This window comes from Macrotis lagotis, chromosome 1, assembly GCF_037893015.1.
Source record: "Macrotis lagotis isolate mMagLag1 chromosome 1, bilby.v1.9.chrom.fasta, whole genome shotgun sequence".
NCBI classification, from domain to species: Eukaryota; Metazoa; Chordata; class Mammalia; order Peramelemorphia; family Peramelidae; genus Macrotis; species Macrotis lagotis.
The window spans coordinates 184,583,154-184,610,522 of NC_133658.1; the positions used below are offsets into that span (position 1 = coordinate 184,583,154).

The 27,369-nt window shown below is 33.9% G+C and overlaps 1 protein-coding gene across 1 annotated transcript in view; it reads left to right on the forward strand.

Annotated features, from left to right (window-relative positions):
• The window catches only part of TMX4 (thioredoxin related transmembrane protein 4), a 92,597-nt gene that overhangs the window by 6,101 nt on the left and 59,127 nt on the right, over positions 1-27,369 (forward strand). Inside the window, exon 2 of the mRNA XM_074209480.1 lies at positions 3,206-3,321. Within this exon, the coding sequence (XP_074065581.1) occupies positions 3,206-3,321 (116 nt within the window). The remainder of the gene's footprint in view (positions 1-3,205; positions 3,322-27,369) is intronic.

A 27,369-nucleotide genomic window follows, 5' to 3' on the forward strand; every position in this document is an offset into this window, starting at 1 on the left:
ACAAAGTCTTTGTGAGGAACTTTCCTTCTGCTATTATGATCTCTAGTTTTCCCTGCTTGTTACTCATGCTTTGTGCATTCATGAATTAGCGTCTATATCTGAGACCATGGGTTTTATTGCTGTCTGCCTTCTCTGACTTGGTCTCATGCAAGTTTCTGGATCTCCAGGCTTCTGTTCTTGAATACTTCGGCTACTCTCCACAGGGTCTAACTTGATTCTTATACAAGTGGTGGTTTTCTCCTCTCTTTTTATTCTAAAATTTGTTTTTATTAGATTTACAAGATTCTAAACAAGTACATTTTTAAAACCAGTTCTTGTTAAGTATGTATCCTTGATGAAAGTCCTATCATTGTCCAGAAAATCAAATACCATTCCCAGGCAAACCTGTTTAGTGGTTTAATACCCTGGTCTAGACTTGCAGGAGCAATAATTTTGCAACTGAACTAAGTTCCCATAGTTTAAGATAAATGAGTCAGGAATATATGCCACCCTGAAAATTACCAGACTCTTTTATCTTCTCCTATGGAAGGACTAAAATAATAGCATTTGATGCTTTAATATCATAAAACCAGGAGGAAAATCAGAGACTCTAGGTGAGGTTCTTAATCTTTTTTAAAGTGGTTTTTTTCCCCCCAATTAAATTTTAAACAGTTTTCATCATTCATTGTTTGTTTCTGTGTGTGTGTGTGTGTGTGTGTGTGTGCTTGCTTATTTATCTATTTATTTATTTCCCCAAATATATGCAAAGATAGTCTCTACATTCATTATTATTTTTTTTTTTTTTAAGATTTAGATTTCCAGGGTGGGGCAGTTAGGTGGTACAGTGGATTGGGTACTGGTCTTGGAGTCAGGAGGACTTGAATTGGAATCCAGCCTCAGATACTCAATATATACTTAGCTGTTTGATCTTGGGTAAACCACTTAACCCCATTCATTACCTTGCAAAACAAAACAAGCAAAAAAAAAGATTTTGAGTTACACCTTTTTTTTTTAACTCTTTCCTTTCCTTCCTCCCTACTCTTGACAGTGATTAATCTGATATAGGTTGTGCATGCATGATGTGTTAAACATTTTTCATATTCCTCATGTTGTGAAAGAAGAATCAGAACAAAAGGAGGGGGAGGGATCAGGAAAGGGGAAACAAAGAATAAAATAAATTTTAAAAAACAGAAAATAGTATGCTTTGGTTTTCATTTCAGACTCAGTCATTCTCTGACTTTGTGATATTTTTTTTTTATCACAAGTTGTTTAGATTGTCTTAGATCATTTTACGGTTAAGGTGAGCTAAGTCTATCACAGTTGATTATCACACAGTGTTCCTGTTAATGTGTACAGTGTTCTCCTGGCTTTACTCACTTCACTCAGCATCAGTTCATTTAAGTCTTAACAGGATTTTTTTGAAGTCTAGTCCTTTATGATTTCTTTTAGAACAATAAATACTCTATCAGTTCAGCCATTCTCCCATTGATGAGCATCCATTCAATTTCCAAATCTTTGCCACTGCAAAAAAAAAAAGAGGCTATAAAAACTTTTGTTCATGTAAATCTTTCCCTCTTTTTTTAAGGATCTCTTTGAGATACAGACCCAGTAGTGATATTGTTGTATCAAAGGGTATGCAAAGATTTATTATTACTCTTGTGTCATAGTTTCAAACTGCTCTCCAGAATGATTGGATCAGTTTACAGCTACATCAACAATACATTAGTGATCCCAGTTTTTACTATCTTGGCCAGCATTTCTCATTTTCCTTTTTCTTATTAGCCTAGTCAGTCATATTAGCCAATCTGATTGGTTTGAGGTGGTACATTAAGAGTTGCCTTAATTTGCATTTCTTGAATCAATAGTGATTTAGAGCACTTTTTTTCACATGACTATAGATATCTGATACTGCTTATTCATTTTCCTTAATCATTTATCATTTGGGGAATGACTTGTATTCTTATAAATTTGACTCAGTTTTCTTTATTTGAGAAATGAGTCTTATCAGAAACACTAGCTGTAAAAATTATTTCTCAGCTTTCTGCTTTCCTTTTAATCTTGGGGCAAAATCTTTTTAATTTCATGTAATCAGAATTATCCATTTTGCATTACATAATGTTCTCTCTCATAAATGCTTCCCTTCTCTGTAGATCTGGCAAGTAAACTATTTCTTGCTCTCCTTATTTGGTTATAGTATCACCCTCTATGTTTAAATTTTGAACTCATTTTTCCCTTCTCTTGGTAAAGAGTGTAAGATATTGGATACATGCCTAGTATCTGCCATACTTTTTTCCAGTTTTCCCAACAGTTTTTGTCAAATACTGAGTTTTTATCCCAGAATCTAGAGCCTTTGGCTTTATGGAATTGCAAATTACTATCATTATTGACTACCCTGTTTTTTTTTACCAATTCTATTCCACTGTCTACCACTGTATTTCTTAGCCAATACCAAATAGATTTGATGAGTGCTGCTTTTTAATATAGTTTTAGATCCAATTGAACTTGACCACCTTCCTTTGAATTTGTTTTTCATTAATTCCCTTCATATTCTTGACATTTTGTTCTTCCAGATGAATTCAGTTTTTTCTAGATCTACAAAATAGTATGACATTGAGTAAGTAAATTAATTTAGGTGGCGTTGTCATTTTTATTATGTTAATTTGGCTTCCCTATGAGCAATTGACATTTTCCCCATTTGTTTATATTTGACTTTGTGTGAAAAAGTGTTTTAAAATTGTTTTCATATATTTCCTGGGGTTGTCTTGGAAGGTAGATTCCCAAATATTGTATGTTGTCTACAGTTATTTTAAATGGAATTTCTCTTTCTATCTTTTGCTGCTGGGCTTCAGGTTCTTCCTGTTAAGGTTGAGGATATCACAAAGGTTGTATACATCAGTTAGGATTTGAACACAATTCCACTGACCATAGAGTCATATCAAATAAATTTGATTGCTTATAAACCATCTTTTTCATTTTGACAAAGTCTGGTTTGACTAAGAAAAGTCTGGCAAATTCTTCTTTACCCCTAAATATTGTCATCAGCCAAATATTCTGTGTTCAAGTACTGGGATATAACCTGACAGACTCTGAGTCACTGTTTAGCTTTGTTTTTATATTTCCCTTTTCTTTGCTTTTTTTTTAATAAATATAATTTGCTTTACATGTCTTCCTTTTTCTCATAGGTGCATTTTCATTGTGTACTGATGAAATATTCTTTCCTCTATAGTTATGCCCCATGGTGTCCAGCCTGCCTGCAGACTGAATCAGAGTGGGAGACGTTTGCCAAAAATGGTGAAAAACTTGACATCAGTGTGGGGAAGGTGGATGTCACTCAAGAGCCAGGTACTATGGATGATGAATTTTGAATGGCATGTTTTTAAAGAGAGGATTTTCAATGAGCAGGCTTTTAAAATGCTGGCAAGGTGCCCAAAGTTATTTTTCATTCAGCATATAATAAGAAAAACATCATATAATTTCAGAAGTAAATCTGTATTTGTATGTAATTCATGTTAACTCTAAAATTTAGATAATTTCAAAGTCTTCAAAATAATTTTTTTATCTTTAAATTATATTTTGCCTTTAAATTATATATTTTTTAACTTTAACAAAACTCATTTCTAAGTTTTGTTTTGACCTGTTGGTATCTTTTGAAAAAAAGAAAAAATAGCTATGGACTTCCTGTTGAAACTATAATAAGCTAAAAGATCAGATATTGGAAGATCTTCATTTAAAAATCTCAATCATTAATTCACTTGGCAGTTAAAAAAAAAGGGTTGTTCAAGTTAGACATGATTATGTATAATAGATCAAAGGAAGGGGAAAAAAATGTTCTGTGGACCAACCAGCCTCTTTATTCTTTTTATGGAGACCTTTAAATAATAATAATTATTTCTGCAGCTATGCTTTTAAAAATGAGGGAAAGATTATGGTTATATTTATATAAGTAAGGGGATGGTTGATTAGTTATGATTTGGGTATTAGAGATATATGGTATCATTAAGTATTAATGAACATCTCAGTTTGGAGGTTATCTTACAATTGTACTTTTTTTTAAAGAAAGATTTTATTTATTTTGAGTTTTACAAGTTTTCCCTTAATTTTGCTTCCCTCCCCCTACCCCCCACAGAAGACAGTCTGTTAGTCTTTACATTGTTTCCATGGTATACATTGATCTAAGTTGAATGTGATGAGAGAGAAATCATATCCTTAAGGAAGAAAAATAAAGTATAAGAGAGATAGCAAAATTACATAATAAGATAATTTTTTTTCCCCCTAAATTAAAGTTAATTTGGCCTTTGTTCAAACTCCACGATTCTTTCTCTGGATACAGATAGCCCAAAATTGTCCCTAATTGTTGCACTGATGGAATGAAGAAGTCCATAAGGGTTGATCATCATACCCATGTTGCTGTTAAGACAAACAATGTTTTTCTGGTTCTGCTCATCTCGCTCAGCATCAGTTCTTGCAAATCCTTCCAGGCTTCCCTGAATTCCCATCCCTCCTGGTTTCTAATAGAACAATAATGTTCCATGACATACATATACCACAGTTTGTTAAGCCATTCTACAGTTGAAGGACATTCATTTAATTTCTATACAGTTGTACTTTTGCTGAGAACTTGTAGTTAACATGTTTATCATTTTTCAGCTCAGTGAAATTTTAGGTGTGAATGTCAATAGTTAATGGGTAGCCAGAATACATTTATTTTTTGTTATAAAATATCTGGAGATTTATCCGATTTATTTAAATATCAGTCATTTGAATATATATTTTCATCATGAATTCACATCATGATAGGAGATGTTAATTAACTTTCATAATTTTATAACTTTAAAATATAATTGAATCCATTGTTTCATCTAAATTTAGAACTACAGTCAAAATCTTCACTGAGCTTCATTAAAATGACTTGTTAGTAAATAAACTGAATATTAAAAACATTAAGTATTCAAATATACATATCTTTTTATTCAATACTGTCAACTTCATATAATTGTACTAACTGAAAAAGATGATTATCAACAAAGATTTGGAAAAAATTAAATGAAGGAATTGCAATAAAATTCAATTTTGTATTATATATTGCACAAACTAAAAATAGCAAAGAATCAGATATTTTAGAACAAAATCAATTGAGTTTGACTTTCAGAACAGGTTGACGATAATGACACCTTTAAAAAGATTAAATTTCTCATTGTCCTGAAATAATTAAAACTTAACCTTGAATTAATAAATTAACATTTCAAGAATGTCAGAATGTTTGGATGGCCTATTAGAAATTTACACTTCTAATTAATTATTTATTATATATTTTTTATATTTATTATTTTTTAATGGTTCATATATTACATTTGAATAGAAATATATTGCTATTAAATAAGCCTCTGAATTAGGAGTTAAAATTCATAGATTGCTTTTAGAATAAGCCGGAATCTTTTCTATTTGCTTTCTCATGGCTAGATCAGAAAGATTCTTTAATCATTTAAGTTATTCCCTGTTTTTTTTGTTTGTTTTGTTTTGGATTATTACATTGAGAATCTTGACTTACTAAGTCTTTTTTTTTTTTTTTGGTTTTTGCAAGGCAATGGGGTTAAGTGACTTGCCCAAGGCCACACAGCTAGGTAATTAGGAAGTGTCTTAGGCAGATTTTAAACTCAGATACTCCTGACTCCAGGGCCGGTGTTCTATCCACTGCGCCACTTAGCTGCCATGACTTAGTCTTAATAATCATCTGTAATAGCTTTTAAATCTTGATTTCAATCCTTTAACTTTTAGTTATGAATTTTAAAAAGTCAATTGGATAGGACTTGAATGCCGCTAGTAACTTCATTGTGAACATCCTTGAGTTTTCAGAGCCCTTGGAGATTTTAGTGATTGAACTATGCTCCTTGGCTTTAACCCTAGTAATTCATTAATAATTTTTGAACTTTCCTTTTTTTTTGCCTGAAGGAGAAAATCTATTATCTTTTTTTAGACATTTGATTCAGTAGAAAGGCTATACAATTTCCTTCAAGATGTCTCAGCCTAGAAAATTCTAATACCATACACTGCTATATTTTTATCAATCTTATCTGCTTATCCGTGAGTATATAAACAACAGTATGTATTATATATACTTGGTTGTTATTGTTTCAGTCATGTCTGATGATCCCATTTGGAGTTTTCTTGGCAAAGATACTGTAGTGGTTTGCCATTTCCTGCTGTGACTCATTTTATAAATGAGGAAACTGAGACAAATAGGGTTAAGTGACTTGCCCAGGGTCACACAACTAGCAAATACCTGAGGCTGGATTTAAACCTAGGAAGATGAGGCATCCTGCTCCAGACCCAGTGCTCTATTCACTACGCCACCTAGTAGTATGTATACATATACAAATGCACTCATATATATGTGTGTGTGTGTGTATATGTATATATATATATATATACACACACATATACACACACACACACATATATACACACATATATGTATATATACATTGAATATATGTGTGCTTTTGTAACATTAGAACTCCCATGCCTAGAAAGGGAGATGGGGTGAATCATGCAATGAAATTGAGTAATTGAGGAACACCTCACATTCCACAGCTCCTCTGGTATGTGCACAAGATCACAATATCTAGAAGACCTCTAGCAACTGGAAACTTCCCTATCTCTGGACAATCTTCAGGAGGATATGCTGCTCAAGAGTTGCATGGGATAAGAAAGTAGTGTTTGATCTGTGTTTGACCTATGCTGTTTAATATTTCATTATTTTTTATATTTATTTTTTTCATCCATATGCACATGTATAATTTTAAGTTACAAAATTTCCTTCCACTCTCCCTTCCCATCCCCCCCCCCCAAAGTGAACAGTCAGGTTAAAGCCATATTTTTGATAAACATGTTTACAGATTAGTCATTTTTGATATGAGGAGCTGTTTAATATTTTAGTTGTTATTTGGATAAAGGCATAGATTACATTCTTTTTTTTTTTTTTTTTTTTTTAGTTTTTGCAAGGCAAATGGGGTTAAATGGCTTGCCCAAGGCCACACAGCTAGGTAATTATTAAGTGTCTGAGACCAGATTTGAACCCAGGTACTCCTGACTCCAAGGCCAGTGCTTTATCTACTATGCCACCTAGCCACCCCCTATAGATTACATTCTTAGCAAGTGTTTGTATGATATAAAGCTAATATGCTGGATTATGTGGTTAGAATCAAGACCTTGATAAGCCAGAAAAAGTAGTTTTAATATAATGAGATAGATTTAAATAAGAATATGTCTTAAGCATTCTATAAAGGTTCAAGAAATCAATCTTAGTACAAGAAAACTGGAAGCATAGTTAGACACAATTTGTCCAAAAAAGATCAGGGGATTTTAGTGTACTGCAAAATGTGAAGCAAGCAGCAGTGGGATAGTATGACCCAAAAGAGTTGGTTTAATTAGAGGCTACTTTAAGAGAGGCCTAGTTCCCAGGAATCAGAAGGTGATTGTTCTAATATTCTCTATGCTTTGGTCACACTACATCTTAAATGAAATGTTTAACTCTGGACAGTACAGTTTGGAAAAAAAATTAATAAGCTAGAGAGCATTGCAGAGAGGATAACAGGAATGGTTGCTATTTAGTTTGTGCAAGGATTAGTGGAAGGAACTAGGGACCTTTTAGCCCAGAGAGAGAAGGGTTGGAAAGAATATGATAGCCATCTTCAAGAACTTGAAAGACTTTTTTGAATAAGTTAGATTTGTTTTATTTGGTGTCAAAAGGAGGAAAAAGGAACATTGAGTGATGGAGAAAATAAGTCATTATAGAAAAGTTGACAGATCTTTTCCATTCATGTTATTTAGCTAATTTCACTTTTAAGTACTTTCAGAAATGTTCTGGCTTAATTAGGGCTCTAAATTTCTGAAAATTTAATTTTCCTTCCTTTTTTTTTTTTACTGTTTTATGAGGTGAACCAGCTATTTGACAGAGATCAATTGATTATAGATTGAGGCATCATTCTCTTATTATTTTACCTTGGTTATTAATTTACCTTGGTTAAAGCTTCTTTAAAAATAGTGTTATTTTATGTTGATGTCCACCTTTTATTTTTCCCATTTTCCCATATTAATAACTTGTTTAAATGTTATGCTAGTTACTTCAACTTCATGCTGTATCTTTCTTTCATTTTGTCTTTTAATTTGACATTGATTTTGATCTTCGCTCTAAAAAGTCTGATTACATACCAATATTTGAAGCAGATATAACTCCTTCTTCCTTCAATCATTTTCAATCCAAGATGTGATCAATTTTAAATCTTGTGATTCACCATGTTCCTAAGTTTTTTCTTGAAGAAAGTAAGCATGAGATTTCTTTGTAGGTTCATTGACCTCTGTTTACACTCATTTATTTCTTTTGAACCTTATCCTCCAACATAATTCTTGTTTTACTCTTTTTTTCATTTAAATCCTAGAATATTAAAATTAGTTTGAATAGTCTTGCTGTTCACAGCAAGTGGCACAGTAGGTAAAATCTGGCTTCAGACACTTACTAGTTATGTAAACCCTAGGCAGGTCATTTAAACCTGTATGCCTCAGTTTCCTCATCTGTAAAAGGAGCTGAGAAGGAAATCGCAAACCATTCTAGTGTCTTCACCAAAAAAATCCTCAAACGGGGTCATAAAGAATCAAACACAACCAAAAACATTAACACAGAATCTTTGCTGAATTATTTATAGAATTTGACGACCCATTTTGGTATAATACCTTGTGTATGTAAATACATACATATATGTGTGTGTGTGTGTGTGTGTGTGTGTGTGTATATATATATATATATATATACACATACATACTATATTATATTGTTTCTAGTATAATATATAGTTTTCATGTATATCAGTGGTGTCAAGCTCAAATAGAAATGGGGACCTCAGAAATGGGGACCTCTATAAACCATACATAAGGATCTCTATGGGCTGCATATTAACTTAGAAAACTATATCTTAGCATTATGTTCCATTGTTTTTCTATTTATTTTATTAAAATATTTCTCAGTTACATTTTAAATCTCATTTAAGCAGCAGCACACGGTAGTGTTGTAGGTTACATGTTTGACATCTCTGATGTATCTATAAACATTTATTTTTAAATTTAAATATGCATTTAAATGCAAAGCTGATAATTTTAGGTCATGAATATAAAAGATAATACAGAAATAAATTTATTCATTATACCTATATATAATTGTATTTTAGGAATCACTCCATGTTTATTCTTACTAAATACAGTATTACATCTTTACATTTAAGCAATTTTTAATATATGCAGTCAATGCATATTTATTCAGTTTCTTCTACTTGTCAGTCACTAAGTTGCCCAAAGTCATATAGCTTTTAAGTGTTGATGAGTTCAGATTTGAACTCGGGTTTTCCTGATCTCAAGCCAGCATTCTGTTGAAGGAGCATCTAGCTGCCTCTAAGTCCTGAGCTATGTACTAGAGATCAAAAGACCAAAAATTAAATGCTCCTGTCTCTCAGGAAGTTTGCATGGAAAGAACATTTACACATTTGAATGTAAAGCAGAGAAAGTCTTTCAATCTCTCAGTGTTCTAGGCAGTTTTCACAAGATTATAAATTGCAGGCAAGGTGTTAATTTGCATTGGTAAAAGGAGTTTCCTCCCCCAGAAGTACCTTAATAAATGAAGTTATGTCTGTTTCAATTGCTATGTGTAAGTAAATATAGAGTAAATATAAGGTATCTGGGGTTCTCCCAACTGGTACTTGGGAAAGGCTTCATATAGCAAGTTGTCCTGAAACTTCATTGAATAAGTGAAAGATTCCATGAGGTCAAGGTGAGAAAGCAGTGCTTTGATGATTTGAGGAGGGCCAGGGCAAAGGCACAGATGAGAAATGGAGGGCTGTGTATGAGGAACAGAGAAGGCTAGTTAGGATGAACAAGAGAATGCAGAAAGGGCAGTCGTGTAGAGACAGGCAGAAAGTAGAGACAGTGGAGGTGTTATGTTTGATCCTAAAAGCATTAGGAAGCCGCTGGAGCTTTTGAATAGGAATGAAATGGTCATATCTGTGCTGGAGGAAAATTGCTCAGGCAGATTAGTTGAGTGATGATTGAAGTATGGAGAGAGAGAGAGAGAGAGAGAGAGAGAGAGAGAGACTGACTTCTCAGAAGCACATTGCACCTGTATGAAAGAAGAAAAGAAAGAAGTGCCTTCTGACCCGAGGGGCTAATTGAGTGGGGAGGCTCCAGGGGGGTCCTATGTGAAAGATACCCCATAGTGGTAGATCTGGCAATATTTGGCAGCTGCTTGGATATGAGTGAGTGAATATGAGACAAAGTTGATGCCAAGTTTACAGACCTGAAGACAGGAAAAATTCCATTATTAATTTTGGTTACCCATTAACCATATTTTGAATTGGTTATAGCAAATTTTTAATCTCTAACTACCTTTCCCCAGCCACTCAGATTGTTCCCTTTCTTCTGACATGTAGGCTTTTTTCTTCCCTGTCCTTTCCTCTTTCTTCACCTCCAATCATTTGGAATAAAATCTGATTTTTATATTGGCTAAATAACACAAAAATATGCTTAAAGAATCTGAAATTCCATGGTGATTTCATAATAGTTAAAAAATAACACTTTAAAAATCAAAATTTACATTTTTACATAGTATGTTATAGGTATTGGACACTATACTAAACATTTTAAAATAGTATTCCTCTAACCACCCTGGGAGGTAGGTGATATTTTATATCATCATGTTATTCTTGACAAAACTGAAGCAAACAGGTAAAATGGCCTTTTCAAGATTGCCCATTGAATATCTGTTATTAAATATATGAGTTCAGGGTCTACCTGACTCACCTAACTGCCAGCAACTGTGATCTGCAAAGCTATACATGCATATTTTTATGTATATGGATATGCATATACACACAATCTCATTTGATATACTATGAGTTAGGTGATATGCTCCTTTTTCAGTTAAGGAAATAGAACCAAGTTGATTCAGAGATTTGTCTAGGGACAAATGGATATTAAGTATTTGAACTAGGATTCAAACTTGAGTCTTCCAGATATGCCTAACAATCTGTCCAGTGCATCATTTTGGAACCCCATTTCATGTGATTATGATCCAAAACTATTCGCTTGTTGATTACCAACTCTCTGGTGATGAGCCTATCTGAATTCAGTGGTACACATACTCTTAAGTCTTTTCACCTTAGAATTTCTCAGAGTTGGTCCCTTAATGCCATGGACTGAGATTTTAGTGTTATTTCCACATCATTTTAAAGTTATACTACTGTCTCTGTCTCTGTCTCTGTCTCTGTCTCTGTCTCTGTCTCTGTCTCTCTCTCTCTCTCTCTCTCTATATATATATATATATGTATATGTATATATGTTTATATGAATTCAGTGGAAGAATATGTATTTGAAATTAAAAAAAAGTGAATTTAAAAAATGAAAGAGAATACCTACCTTTCCTTAGTAGGGATGATATTGAGTTGATCCTAAATGATCATCATATTAGCTACCATTTTAGACAAAAGGGGTGGTAAGGACAATTGGACTGAATTTAAAATTTTATTGTATTTTTATAAGTAATTAAATTTCAATTTTGAATTTTCAAATCAAATGTCAGTCTTAGTTTTTTTATGTTAAAGTTAAAAGAATCATTTGATGTTTAAGTACTTGAATTCTTGAAATTCTTGAATTTTTGAAATTCTTGAATTCTTGAAAACTTTCTAGAAGAGTAATGTATGAAAAATATATAGTTAAGAGTCTCCATTAATTTTCCATTGCTTAGCTATAGCAATGCTTTCATTGCTTTTAAGGGAGGACTTTACTGTTTTCTATAAATGAAACTTGTAGAGAGAAACAGACTTTTGATGATAATCATGATAGACTTTCAATTCAAATATGTTTTCTAATTTAATTTAAAAAATTTAGATATTTTAGAATAGAAAACAAGGAACTTTAAAATTAAAAAAAGATTCTAAAAGGGAAAAGACATTGCACAAACAGCAGCAGTATATACTCTTAGTATAAGAACATTGTCTAATGGACAATAAAACTCAACCATAAGGAATGGTTTTACTCCACTGAACTGTAGCTCTGGATACATTTCTTTTATATTGCAAATACTGCGTATAACAGATGATGTTTCAATTAAACTTATTTCTTCCAATTAATTTTAATGAGAACAGACTTGAGTTTTCTGTTTTATGCTTATGAACTTGACTCCCAAGGACAAAGAATACCAGCTGTTCCTATGGCAGGATACATTTCTTACTCATCTTAAAAGTTAGAGGTTAAATCAAAATCTTGCTGAGGTCAGGGCTGAGCATTGTGTTTAACAACCACCTAAGGAAGGAGAATTTGTTCCTTTACACTGAAATTTTCAGTCCAATCTTTAAAGTTCTTTCTCAGCAAAATCTTTAGGCAGATAAGGGTTGTGATAATGTGACATGGTGGAAAAAACAGAATTGGGGGGGGGGTCAGAAGACTGAATATCCACTACCTACTCTGTCAATAGCTAGCTGATATCTATGGTAAATTACTTAATCATTAAATTTACTTCTTCATCTGCCATTGAGGATGATAATACATACCTTCCCTAACTCACAATGCCATTGTGAGACCCAAATGAAATCATTTTGGTATTTAAATTGGTATCATTATGGTGATTAGGAATTCCTTGCATCTAAACAGATGGCTACCTAACTATTATATATAGTCCCAAAGAGTTGCCCACAATTTAGAAAGGATAATTTATGTATAATTATACAATTAATAAGTATTGAAAGAAGTATAGCGGCCACTTGTCAGATACTGAAATTATAAAGAAGACTGAAGATTGAATATTGTTAAGGGAATTTTGGAAAGACTTATGGAGAATCTTGAAGGATGAGAAAAGAGAAGAACTCAAGCTGGAGGAAGAAACAGTCTAGATTTGAAAGAGCAGATTGACTAGGATCAAAAAGATGGAGAGGCTCATCTGTGTAAATAGAGAGAGACTGGAATCTGTGACTGCTCAGACCTCTTCCAGCTCAAAATCTGCCCCATAGTCTATAATTCAAGCAAAAACACCTTGAGAAGATGAATATTGCTGTTCTTCAACCTTTGATTTTATAGGACCAGGGACATTACAGGGTGATGTCTTGTCTTGTGCATGAATTGGATTTAAGTGAGGATTTCAAGTCAGGACACCTGGCAATGACCTAGGATGCAGTGGATGACCTTGGTGTCTTTTATATCTGACCATACTCTTAAGTGCTCCATAGCTCATGTCTGTTAGAACAAATTATTCTCTCTACCCACTCCTCCAGGGGAAGTCCTCACATTTGGGGAAGACCATTCTCTAACTCAGTAATGGATTTGAGGCATATTGGTTTTTTTTCATCTAGTTCAGCCCATCTGCCAAGTTGGTTTTATTGGGGGAGGAGGAGGAGGATAAAAAAATCAAGTAAAATGTGCACAGCAGAGAATAGAAGAAAACCTACTAAGAAGCAAAGACAGGATGGACAATTCTCAATTGTAATTTGTAGTATTAATTATATGGGATTTTCTTGAAATGGAAATTTTTGCTTTATAATATGAATCTTATTGCCTACCCAACAATGGGTTTTTCCTTCTTAGTTTATATTTAACTTAAAAAAACATGGTTTTCTTGGGATGTGGTTACAGTTTTCTTGGGATGTGGTTACTGTTTTCTTGGAGCCACAGTTGGAGTTGAAAGTGGATACCAAAGATAAGAGAAGCAGTCTTGAAAAGGACTCAGCTAGGCCTCACACCAGACATGGTAGTCCTCCTAGAAAACAAAACTAGGGGAAAACTATAGCTGTGGGTTTAAAATGATAACAAAATATCTGTAGAAAGATCATCAAGAGATTTCTTTCTAAAAGTATACAGAGGATAAAGATAAAAACAGAAGTGATGGAGGAACAGGCCTGAAACTCCATGTACTAATTTTCCCTTGACTCCCTTTTACCCTGGGTAAAAGAGCTGATATTCTGAAGTGGAAAACAGTATATAGAGAGATTTTATGTGAGAAGACATATACAAAGCAGACAAGATAACTTTGGATGCGAACCTACTAGTGACGGGGATGAATGGAAATGGAAGTCTCTGCAGAAGGGGCAGTTAAAGTGAATCTTCAAGTAAACCAGGGATTCCAAGAGGCAGAGGCTAGAAGGAAGAGTATTCCAGGCAAGGAACCTTTATTTATTTATTTTTTTTGCAAGGCAAAGGGCTAAAGTGACTTGCCCAAGGTCATATAGCTAGGTAATTATGAAATGTCTGAAGCTGGATTTGAACTCAGGTACTCCTGACTCCAGGGCAGGTGCTCTATCCACTGCACCACCTTGCAGCCCTCAATGAGCCTTTAAAGGAAAAGGGATCGCAAGTTTAAGGCAACACAGCAGGCTAGTACGACTGGGGACCCAAAGTAATGTGTGAGAAAAGTTAAGGTATGAAAAGCTTTTGATGCCAAAGGGAATAACTGGAATTTATTTACTTTGGTAAGTAACATGGACAGACATGCACTTGAGGAAATCCTTTACAATTATCTGGGAAATGGATCCTTCTTAGACTCTGAAGGAGGCCCTCTACCTGATGAATTATAAAAGAAACTGATGAGAAAAAAAGAAAAAACCCTAACCCTTTCTTTTGAAACTTGAAGGACTTGAGGAAGAAGCAGAGTGGATGATTGAGGACAGTAGAAAAAGAAGGAAGAGTAAAAGGTGATGAAGGAAAGAAAAAAAAAGATTGAGATTAGAAAAAAGAATTGTCCTGAAGGAGAAGAACTTGAAGAGGCATTATAAAAAAGGACAGAAGGAGAAGACAAAATGAGCGAAACAAAGAGGAAGGTTATTTACAGAAGAAATGGAAGCTGGAGTTGGGGATTTTGATAACTCATATTAGGGAAGCAGTTCTCCAGGGAAGCTACTAGTGAAAATATCAAAGACTAAGGAGAAAGTAGGAAAAATCATCAGTAATATGCCTTGGGTTTGTGGTATATGCATTTTGACCATAGCTAAGTATCTTCTAAGGTCAAAGCACAGGATAGTCTCTTTCATCAAATTAGAGGTAAAGGGGCTTGAGAAATATATTTGCAAGTCCCAGGTTATCTAAAAGTATTCATTTAAAAATGATAAATGAAGAGATTCAATGAAAAACAATATGAAAGAAAAAGGGAAGGATTATTGAGCACTTGGGGTTAAGCAACAAATATGAAGTTATTCCCAAAGAGTTAGGAGTTAGACATTTCTTAGAAAGAAACAGCTGCTTGTCAAGTAATGAACAGTAGCAGAATTTTAATGTTTTTAATTATCTCAATGGTCATCTAATCCATTCCTTATAAAACAAGAAATTGACACTAAATATCAAGAAGTAGTCTAACAGCCTTCCCTGAAGATCTTCAAGAAGATGGGATCCACTTCTTATCAGGATGACTCATTGCATTTTTGGACTGAACTATTTTCTAGGAACTTGGAAACTAAATTGGCCTCTGTGCAGCTTCCATTCATTGTTCTTGTTTTTTTTTCCCTCTGGGACCAAAAAAGGACAAAAATCTAATAGTTTGGAGTACTTCCTTGTATCTCTTCATATTCTTGAGAAAAACAATTCTGTATCCCTCAATTCTCCTTTGTTCTGGGCTTATACATCCCCAGTTCCTTCAATGGACAGTGTGATATGGTCTTGTAGTCCTTTTTGAGATCTCTTTTAGACATATTGCTCATACACTTCTTTTTTTAACTTTGCTGCCCAGAATGGCAAACACTACTTCAGGTAGTAGCAGAAGGACTATTTCCTTTCTCTTCATGGAAACCATGCTCTTCTTAAAGCAGCTCAATATTGCATTAGCCTTTGTGGCTGCAGAATTGCACTGCTGACTCATATTAAATTAGCAATACACTAAGATTCCCCAAGATCTTTTTTCAAAACTATCTTCAGGTGTTGTCAATGAAAGATTTCAAGAGCAAGAAGAAATTATTGTTTGTAGTTGGGGAATTCTGGATCAAGGATACTGAGAAAGTTATTTGTTGTGTTAATAATGATAGAAGAGAGCTGCATGTATCCAGTGTGACAGTCATTGCCCCCCCCCCAAGACTTATCAAATCTGATAACCTTTACCTGCTTTTGGTGATTCATGTGGGTGCAATTACTGTAAGAAAGCACTACTTAAGAATATAAAGTCTTATACAAGAAGATTTTAGAGACAGATATCATGGTTCTGTGACTGTTGCCCATTTAATGTAGTACTTTGGAAGAGAAAAAGCTAATTTAATAACCATTATTCTAAAGGAACAGAGAATATGGAAAATGATATTCCAGAAGACAAAGGATACAGACTTGTAGAGCAACTTTAAAAAGGCAAACACAAAAGAGCAATCATAAGGTACTAAACAAGAATAAACTGCTTACATTCAAATATAGGGAGTCACAGATGTTCCTCCTGAAACTTTCCTAAAACCATTGTAGTAAAGGAAGTCTGATTTGACAGATCTTAAGAGTGATTTTTTTTTATGTCTTGATAATCTTAAGAATGGAAGGTGGGGAAAGGGAAAGGAAAATTAGGAAAACCTCACATGGAATGTGCTAGTAGCCAATTACACAAATGAGGAGGTAACAATAAGGAATAGCAAACCTATGAACCTCATCATCTGAACTCAGCAATGGATGAAAAAAAATGCAAATACACACTGAGTTGTTTACAGAAATACATTTCACCCATTGGAGTAAAAAAGAGGAAAGGGCCTAAGGGGAAATTGAGGAGAAAGTAGATTAAGGGAGGGATTAGTTCTAAGCAAAAACAAAACAAGAGAGGTGGAGGATTCTGAGTGCCAAATGAGAAATGGGAAGGAGAAGAACATGGTCAGTAATTGGGATGGGGAGGAGATATGTAAATATTTTTGTGCTTAAAAATTACATATAATTTTTTAAAAGAAAGGTAAATTAGGGAAGTGAAGATTACTGTTATCAACCCACTCTTCCCTCATCCTACTCCTCAGTTCTTTAGAGTCCCATAAAATCTAAATATAAGATGAGTGAATTGTGTTATTTGTCAGCAGGTAAAGTCCTTGATAGAATTATGAGATAGAATGATTAATTACAATGGTGATAACATACTTCATGTGAAGAACTGCCTTAATTGTTCAAATATGTATGAATAGAATGCCTCATCAGGAAAAGCAGTGGAAAAGCAGTGGAAGTAGAACTTTTAGACAGAAGACTTAATAGAGCATTGGACTTGGAACAGGAAACCTGAGTTCAAATTCTGCCTCAGTTTTGTCATCTGCAAAATAGTGATTAAATAATAGTATTTATCTTCCAAGTTGTTGTATGGCCCAGTTGAGATAACATTGTAAGGTGTTTTATAAATCTGGAAATATTATATAAATGCTTAACTCATATAGAAGGACTATTTCCTAAAAACAGGCAAAAATGATAATAACTGGGATTTGAATAACATTTTTTTGTTTTGATTTTTAAGGGGTTTTTTTGCATGGCAGTGGGATTAAGTGACTTGCCCTAAGGCCACACAGCTAGGCAATTATTAAGTGTCTGAGTTTAGATTTGAACTCTGATCCTCCTGACTCCAGGGCCAGTGCTCTATTCACTGTTGAATAACATTTTAAAGAATATATGAAAATTGAAAATATGCTATATTCTGCCTGGATTTGTGAACAAAACTTGTCCAGAAGGTAAATATTTGTGAGTTACCTACAGTGATCACAATATAATTAAACAAAATATTCTAGAGAGAAAAGAGAAGTCAGGAAACCCATCAGTTAATCATTCCCCTATATAAAAAGGAACTATGACAAAATTCAGTAATTTATTAATTTACAGCCAATAGCCTCCAACCAAACATTACCAGTTTAGAATACAAACTTACTTGTAAAATGCTGTGAAGATGAATGGTTTAAAATAAAAGCAATATTGCCTTTAAAAATAGCAGGAAGTAGTGAAATTTTCCTGTTGGAGAGATATGATTTTGAGAAGAAAGTCTGATGTGATTCTTGAGAAATTTAGACTACTATCTTGAGAGAGGAGACTGTTGGGACAGTAGTTCCAATATTTGTAGAGAAGTCATTAGATGAATTGATGGTTAGAAGTGACTTCAACTGCAAGCCTTCCCCACAACTAGTACATTATTGATATGTTTAAATAAGTTTGTCTTTGTATCGTTTATTGAATTGTTAATAAATTAAATAGCCAATAGCATTGGTATTTAAGTTCATTCATTTGGGGAGAGGAGAAGAGAGTATAGAAAAGCAAATTTTTCTGATTTATTTATATTTTCTGAATATTATTTATATGTTTATTTATTATAGAGGTAAGGTCTTAATGAAATACATTTTGCATTTCTCTTCATTTATGAGGAGATAAAAGAGTATACTCTTTGATTTCTTTAGAAGAGAGAACTTAAAAATTAAGATAGAGAACTAATAAGAATATGAACCAGTAGCAAATGGGTGAGTGGTTTGTGGTTGTCAGCCAGTTCAAGAGCTTGATACTTGCAAAAGCTTTTATAAGTAGGAGTATGATGTTCAAAAGGTTCCAGAAGCTTAATTTTATACTTAATTATTTTATAAATCATGCTAGCAACAATTAATAAATGGGGTCAATGACACTCTCAAATACCCAAGTCCCTCTCTTGGAACTCCAAGGCTTGAAAGAATGAGTGATCCTGAGAGTGGCAATCAACTCTGATTGGTTAACAGTTAATGAGAAAATATAATGAGAAAGGCTCTATTCACTTGAAGGTTTGGAGTGTGACTCTGATCACTCAGTCTTGGTTAAAGAGACTTATCTATACCCAGGAGAAGACATTTTTTCCCAGACCCATCAAAGTAAAATACAATGAACTAGATTCCATTAATTTACCTAAACTAAATTTTTTTGTACCTATTGAACAGATGAGTGTTTTCTTTCTCAGCATCTACCCTCTACTTAAAAAAAGTTACCTGAATAACATGTAGGGTCTGATTTCTGAATGAGGAAGTAGAAAAGGGTAAAACCTTTGATCCTAATTTAATAGTTATTAATATAAGAGAGAAACAATAATTTCCCTTAGGTTTATTCATCCTTAACACTATTTTAAGAACAAAAGCAAATATAAAGAATATAAGATTGGAATCACCTGTCATTCATCAAGCTGTGGTACCCATAACATGTAAAAAGACCTAAAGGAAGACCTCCAGATTTTTTTTTTGGGGCGGGGAAGAAATCATCCGTGGGGGAATTATAATCACATATGGACATTCTTCTTTTCTAGTCCAGTAGGCCTACTAGCTCCTAATACAATGTTGTACCATTCTTGGGTGACATTTCATTGTTCCTCCCTCCCCTCTGATTTATATAATCACGTTTCCTTGAATCATGAAATGCTTCATAGAGGAGATGGCACCTGAGCTGAATGTAGAACTGAAGATAAGAATTCTGAACTACAGATGGTAGATAAATTGAGTCAAAAACACTTGGCAATCTATGTATTATGAGAGGTAAGGGAGGTGCAAGAATAAAAGATGAGTGGATTCCCCAGAGTCTGATAACTATATTTCACAAGTCACACACACACACACACACACACACACCCCTTTTCTGTACTGCACTTACTTCCAACCTTCTTGCAGTCATTTCTTCAGTCTAGTCCAACTCTTTGTTGACCCATTTTGGATTTTCTTCACAATGATACTGGAGTGGTTTGCCATTTCCTTCTTCAGCTCATTTTATACCAAGGAGGAAATTAAGACAAATAGGATTAAGTGACTACTACAAGGTCAAAATGCTATTGTCTATCCACTGGTGTCACCTAAGTCTAAGCTTAATTTAACCTTGATTTCGGTCTTCTTTCCTTTCTTGCTTAATATCTATTACATTATTTAATGTCAAAACAAATTCTTTTTGCCATCTATATTTTGATGACATTGATGTTGAATAACCACTGTATTTTCCTGTCTCTCATTATGCTCTGTACCAGAAATATGCTTCTTTTAATTTGTTACTGTTTTATTTTTTCCTAAAAGGAGGTAAAATAAACATATTGTCTATGTATATTTTAATGGTAGAAAAATTGCTTTTCGTGGCTCTTAGCTATTTCCTTTGTGATAAATTAAGCCATTCTAATTTGCTTTTCAACTCTGCTTTTCTCATCTTTCTTTTTCATTTTCTCCTTCCTCACTCCCTCCTTTCATTCCTCATTCCTGTCTTTTTTCTCCTTCTCCAGCCCCCTTTCTACCTTTCTCTTCTGCCTCCTAACTTATTAGGAAATAAGACATAGCTAAGATAGAGATAGCATAGGTATTGCAACTGTCATTGCATTGGCATAAAGAAAAGAGAGCCTGAAGGGTCAGGTATAAGTCCTGCCCCTGGAAAATGCAAAGAAACAAATACAAAATACATATAGAAAACAGGAAAAATCAGCAAGCAGGTCATGCTTGGACTGAGCTTTGAAGGAAGTTATAGATTCTGAGAATCAGGTGAAAAGGGAGTGGATTTCAGAGTTAGAAACTAGTACACCAGTTTGATTAGAATGTCAGAAAGAGAGAAAGATGTAGTAATATGCCTGGAAAAGTTAAAGCTAGACCAGAATGTGAAACATTTTAAATCTTTGAAGTTCATTCAATCCATATTTATTACTCAGTTGAAATCCTGGGAAGTATAACCTACCAGCCATCCAGGACAGTCTTCTGACCTCAGTTAATTCAGTGACTGCCTGGCTCATATTCTCTTTCTTCTCTACAAGTCCTGCTCTCATACTCGGGAACTTCAGCATACTATTCCCTCAAATACCCTACTTTCCCAATTCCTAAATTTATTCATTTCCCATGACCTATACTTCTACCCTCCCACATATTTACATAAAGATAATCATACCCCGAATCTTACCATCACTCACAAATATTCCACTTATATATTCTTGAACTCTGAAATTTCTTAATCTAATGATAATCTTTTTACCTTTCCAGCTTTCTCTTTATAATCCTAAATAGCTTTCTTCTCTATCTTGACCCCATGATGAGTCACACTTCTACTCCATACTGTCCCTTGCCCCCTTAGTCTATCACTGATCATGCCCTCTCAAACCTGCCCTTGTATTATTTCCATCATTTCCATTCTATTTACATGCTGCTGAATGAAACTGGAGAAAATCATGAAACCATACTGTTGTGGTCTACTACAGGTTCATGTTATGTATTCTCAACTGGCCCTTTACTTAAGCACGACAACCCCTTTGCAACTCTAATTGAGGCACTCACCACAGTGAATCTTTTTTATCCCTCCTGAAAACTCTCTTCACTACTCTTCTCTCAGCTCTCTGATCTGAGAAAATTGACTTATAATTCAATGAAAAAATTGAGGCCATTTGCAGAGAGCTCCCTCTTTCCCCTTCTTCCTCATCTTATATTACTCATATGCCTTTTACCACTATCTCCTCAATCACTTATGTCACAATTGAAGCAATGGCCTTCTCCTGGCCAAGATAGGCCCCTTTGCATACATATGCTATCTCATTCCATCCCCTTCTCTTAATCAGATTTCCTCTATTATATCTCTACTCTCTAATCTTCAGTCACTCATTCTCTTCTGGCTTTTAGTCTCTGCTACCTACACAACACAGGTTTCTCCCCTCAATCTGATTATCCCACCATATGATATCTCTCCTCCCTTCTGTACCTAAGCTTGAACAAACATCTGGAAATTAGTACTCCTTTCAATCCTCTCATTCTTGCCTTAACTCTGTGTAGTCTAGCTTCCAAGCCCCATCATTTAATTTAAACTACTATCTCCGAAGTTACTAATGGTCCCTTTTCCCAATCTAGTGACTTTTTCTCAGTTTTCATTTTTTTGATCTCTCTGCATCTGTAGCTTTTTTTTAATCACTTTTTTTCTCTTTGATAATCTCTATTTTTCTAGTAGGTTTTTGTGACCTTGTTCTCTTTTGGTATTAATATATATCTTCTCCTTCATCAGATCTTCATATATGCTGTGCCTGCTAAATATAGATGTTGATTGTCTAGACCTAAGAAAGTCATAGGAAAAATGTTGATAATGCAGATTAACCTCAAAAGTACAACACATCTTTGAATTACAGGGTCCCAAGACCATAGAATTAGATCTGGAAGGCCTAAAGATCATTTATATCAGCTATTCATTTTGCAGATGAAATAAACCCAGAGAGGAAGGTTCCCATGGTACACTCTTAGAGAATGTTTAGTAAATTGAATAAACTTGCTCTGCTTGAACTGAGACGACAGAGCTAGGAACAGTGGGTAGAAGTTTTAGAAAGGTAGATTCAGAGTACATATAAGGGAAAATTCCCTAATAATGATACCCACCAATGACTCCTTCCAGTTAGGTAGTGAATTTTATTTTATTCATGGCCAAATGACCATTTAATATGGATATCGTAAAAGGAATTTTTCAATCAGGTAATCATGGTGTGGTTGCCAAATTTCCTTCCATTTCATTGTGTCTTTTAAGGTTTTGAATATGATGATTGGAAATGCTTAAATATTTCAATGAAATGGGATTTGATTGGGGTCCTCCCTTAAGTGACATAAATGATAGTACCTTTGTCACTTAGAAGGTATTTTTTTTTTTTTTTTGCAAGGCAATGGGGTCAAGTGGCTTGCCCACAACCACAAAGCTAGGTAATTATTAAATGTCTGAGGCCGGATTTGAACTCCTGACTCCAGGGCTGGTGCTCTATCTACTGTGCCACCTAGCTGCCCCTAGAAGGTAGTTTTAAAGCATTGCTGTGACCCCAAAATGATCTTGTGCCTAACATGGTAATGAGTCCCTTTAGACTGGTAATTTATCATTACCATGGAACTAGAAGCCTTTCCAGTTTTTTTTACTATCCAGGCATAATATTTTAGAATCTAGAGTGACATCCATACCATGCTGAATCCATTGAGGGAGGATCCACATATAATCCACATAAAAGCACAAGATTATAAGGGTATCAATCATATTAATTCTTGTGACATCTAAATGACTTGATAGAGATATTCTCTTAAAGTCAGAAAGGCATGCATTCAAGTCTCACTTCTAATATATATATATTGTATATGTGTTTCAGTGCAAGTTGTCAGTGCTCCTAAACTCAATAAAACTATAAATTGCATTTTTTGTTGACATTAGCAAAAATATACTTTTTAATTTTTTTTAGCAAAAACATCTTTAATAAACATCAAATCATAATAGATGCCTCTAATCTTATAAAAATTATTAGGAATGATCATATGTCAATTAACTATCTACTGAACACTTACTATATATCCCACATTCTGTTGTGTCTCATGGAAGAATGAAAAAGGAATATATTATATAGTTTTCCTCCCCTCAGGGATTTTGTGATCAAATTGAAGAAATACAATTATATCAGAAACTACTTGAAAAGCAATGCAGAATAAAAGTACAATTAATATAGTATGTAGATCAAGTTGTGCCAACATCCAGTAATACTGTGGCCATCTACTTCTTGACTAAGTAAGGAGGCTAGTACAATGATAATAATTGAAAAAAAAAACCCAACCTAGATGATGAAGGTTGGGATTAGGGATGGTGTTATAGGATTCCACTAACTATGAAAAATACAACTGACACAATTTAGAGAAAACATCTGGGTAATACAGGAGAAGGACCTATTAAAGGTAAGTCTTGAAGTTTTTATACCTGATTAAGAGAGAAGTAGTGTTACTAGTAAAAATGTGGAATTTATGAAAGGAAGTTAGTGTAAGAGGTAAGAAAATAAATTCTTTCAACTATTTGTTCAGGTTAAGATGATGATAGACTATAAGCTACTAAACTGACCATGATTCAAGTTGAAATTCTAGGATACATTATTTGATTTGTGATTTGAGAGGGCAGAAAATATAGAGTATCATCATGAGTCAGCAAGATTTCATCATTCCAGACTCACCTAATTTCATATTTTTTTAAATAAGGTTACTAGATTGGTAGAGCAAACAAATGTCATAGATATAGTATATCTGAAGTTTGGAGAGGGAAAAAAACCAAACAGTTGTTTAGTCAACAAGAAGGATTAGGTACTGGAAATACAAATACTAGCAGAATGCTAATTTCTCTGTCCTCAAAGATTTCTAATAGAGAAGATAACACTTAAAAAGGAACTGCAAAGGAGTAGGGAGAGGGGAATGGAGTTACTCCACTGTATGGCATGATAGTGCTGTGGAAATGTCATCTTGGAGAGAAATAGAGAGAAATGAAGACATGGTTGACTCCTTAAATTTAAGGTTTTAGGACGAATTAGTCAATTAGAAGATGAGGCCTCAGGGACAGAGGGTACTTTCTACTGTGAGCACTTCTGGGCAGGGTAAACTTACAGGCAAAAGAGGTTTCAGTGGCATAGTTGACAAAGTCCTGTGGAGACGGGTCATGATTGTTGGTGTCCTTCTGGACAAAATGGAAAGATATATTCTAGATGATAGTCCATTTAGGTAGATGCAAAAATTATTGAATGACTAGGTTCAAAGCATGGCAATTAGTGGGTCACCATCAACCTAGAGAAAAATCCCAGTAGTGTCACTGGGCTTTGTCCTTAGCACTATTTTTGTTATTGTGATAAGTGACTTGATTAAAGGCATAGATGGCATATCTATGACATTTTTGAATAACATAAAGCTGAGAGAGATATCTGTCTTACTGGACAGGGATAATTGAAACTAGGCTCATGTTTTAAAAAGTCAACTGCTCAAGTACAGGGAAAGGAAGATGAGGCTAGATAAAAGTTCATGTGAAAAAGATCTGGGGATTTCATTGATTCCCCAGGCACAACATGAATTACTAATAAAAATGAGAACTAAAATTTACAGTTATCTTAGATTTAAAAAAAAACCTTCATCAACTATCACAATTGCTGAGTTTTTATTTTTACAAAACTTTACAGTCAACAGTTGTGTTCTGATCTTTAGCCACACAGTCATGAAAACTTAACTATAAAGATAGCCTTTTAAACTGTTCACATTCAACTTCTTGAGCAAATAGTAGTGTTTTAAATGATAATGGCTTTATTGACACATTTTTCTTAATGCAGGTTAGGAAATGAATTGTGAATATACAAAATTTCATGCAGTGTTTAAACTTTAAATATATATGTACATGTACATATACATATACATTATACATACATATGTATTTGTGAATATTTCTAACATTCCATAGATCAAGAATTAAGTTATTGCAAATTCAATAAAGGTAAGTGATTTTAGGGCCTAATAATATGAATCTGTGTTTATGGCACTTTAAAATTATTACTGCCAATTTCTAAAAAAATAGTAACTTTTGTCATTTAGGAAAGAGATTTGGACAGTCCATAATGTTAGCATAGTGTAGAATCTTCAGTTTTGTGATTCTGGCTCTTTAGAGCTAGTCAAGTTTGAGGAGAGAGGAAGAATATATAAAGATTGTACTGATTGTACTGATCTCTACTGGGAGATGTAGATAACCTGTGTTCTGTGGCTTAATGAGAAAGGAACACACTTCAAAATATTCATGGTTTCTTTGACATGGATATTCCTTCCACTCAGGCAGCTTGTGGCAGTAAACAATCCTTGACATTTGCTTCAGTAATTCCCCAAACCTTGAAAGTTTCAATAAAATCAGAATTAATTTATTTCAACCTCTAATTTTGGTTTGTAGATGAATTAAAAGGGATTTAAATGTGAGTGATAAACAGCTTAGCATAGAGTCTAGAGGTGGCCTTAACTGAATACATGGATGGTCATAGATAGGTCACTCTAACTATTAGTCCTCTGGTTTCTTTAGTATAGAGCAGTAAACAATAAATTTAAGAGAAGGTGCCAGTCTGCATTGGGAGAAGTTTCTTACCTGCAATATCTCTGTACAAATGAAATGACACCTAATCTTTATTTTTATCCCTATCCCAAATAGAAATAGTGAATGGAGCAGGACAGACATGAATAAATAAAGATCAGAAAAGTATATTGTATGTAATGGTAAATCTTTATATCAGAGGACTGGTAATAATACATACCTCATTTCTGTCAGTTGAAAGGTAGACTACCATAAATACAGAATGGAAGTCCTGTGCTGTCAGATATGATCATATAACTTTGCTTTTTTTACATGAGAGAGTTCTGACATAAGGGTAATATTGAGATATGATGAGCAACAAGCTGGTGCAGTGAATAGAGTACTGGGTCTGAAAGTCAGGAAGACCTGAGTTCAAGTGTGGCTTCCCACAACTTACTAGCTGTGTGACCCTGGTCAAGTCACTTACCCCTGTTTGCCTCAGTTTCTCATCTATAAAACAATTTAGAAAAGGAAATGGTAGACCTCTCCAGTGTCTTTGCCTAGAAAAATCCTAAATGGGGTCATGGAAAGTCAAACAAAACAGCATTAAGAGATGACTGTGTTGTTAATCAAACATTTTAAAAGTGCTTTATGTTCATATTAGGTATGCCTTTCTTTTCCATTTTGGATATATTCTGTAAAATTATAAGTTACATATAGTCAACATAAAAAAAAATCAAAGTCTGCCCTATTACCAAGCAATTATAAAGAGATCTTTTATAGAGAGTGCTTTGAAATATTACCCTTTGTGATTTCTTATTAGATATTTCCATTTTCATTACTTTCAGAATAACATTTGGGTTTTGCATAAAGACCGTTGAAAAATGTTCCTTTCTTACCCTGTTGACTTTTTTAAAAATTCAAATGGAGACACATAAAATCTCTTTCAATATATTTGTATACATAAATGTTTTTCTATATAGAGAGGAGTATGTGTGTGTGTGTACATACACACATATATACATATTATACATCTAGATATGTGTATATATAGAGAGACATATAAGCATATTTTCTTTTAACTCCACAAAAGGTGTTTTAGAATAGAATTTTTCAGATATAAACATGAGTTTTTTGCCTATATATTATTTTTTCAATTTAATTATAGTGATCATTTTTTGCTTCTTTGTGAAATCACAGATAATTAATTGGCTTTGGGTAATGATTTGACTTTTCAAGTAAATGAGAATAGCTGCCATCTCATTGTTGTTAGAAAGTAAAATCTCTTCAAGATGCAGTTGTCCAGAAAGTCATCAACTCTGAAGTCAATGGTTTTAAATGACCTGATTTTAGCTGATTTGACCAGAGGTCCCAATTATTAGAGAGTAAAAGATAAGAGGAATTAAAAACTTTATCTGTTTACCCTCCTATCTTCACTAGTCAGTCACTGAATTCTCTATATTACTAAACAGAAAAAAACTCATGGGCTGCAGTTGCTTCAAGCAGGTAATTAAATTCCAGTAGCCACAAAAACAGAATCATTCTATTTGGGGGGGGGGGGATAGGTTTGCTATATGTTTGTGAAGTACCAAGAAGGGAGGAGGCATAGTTAATTAAATCTAA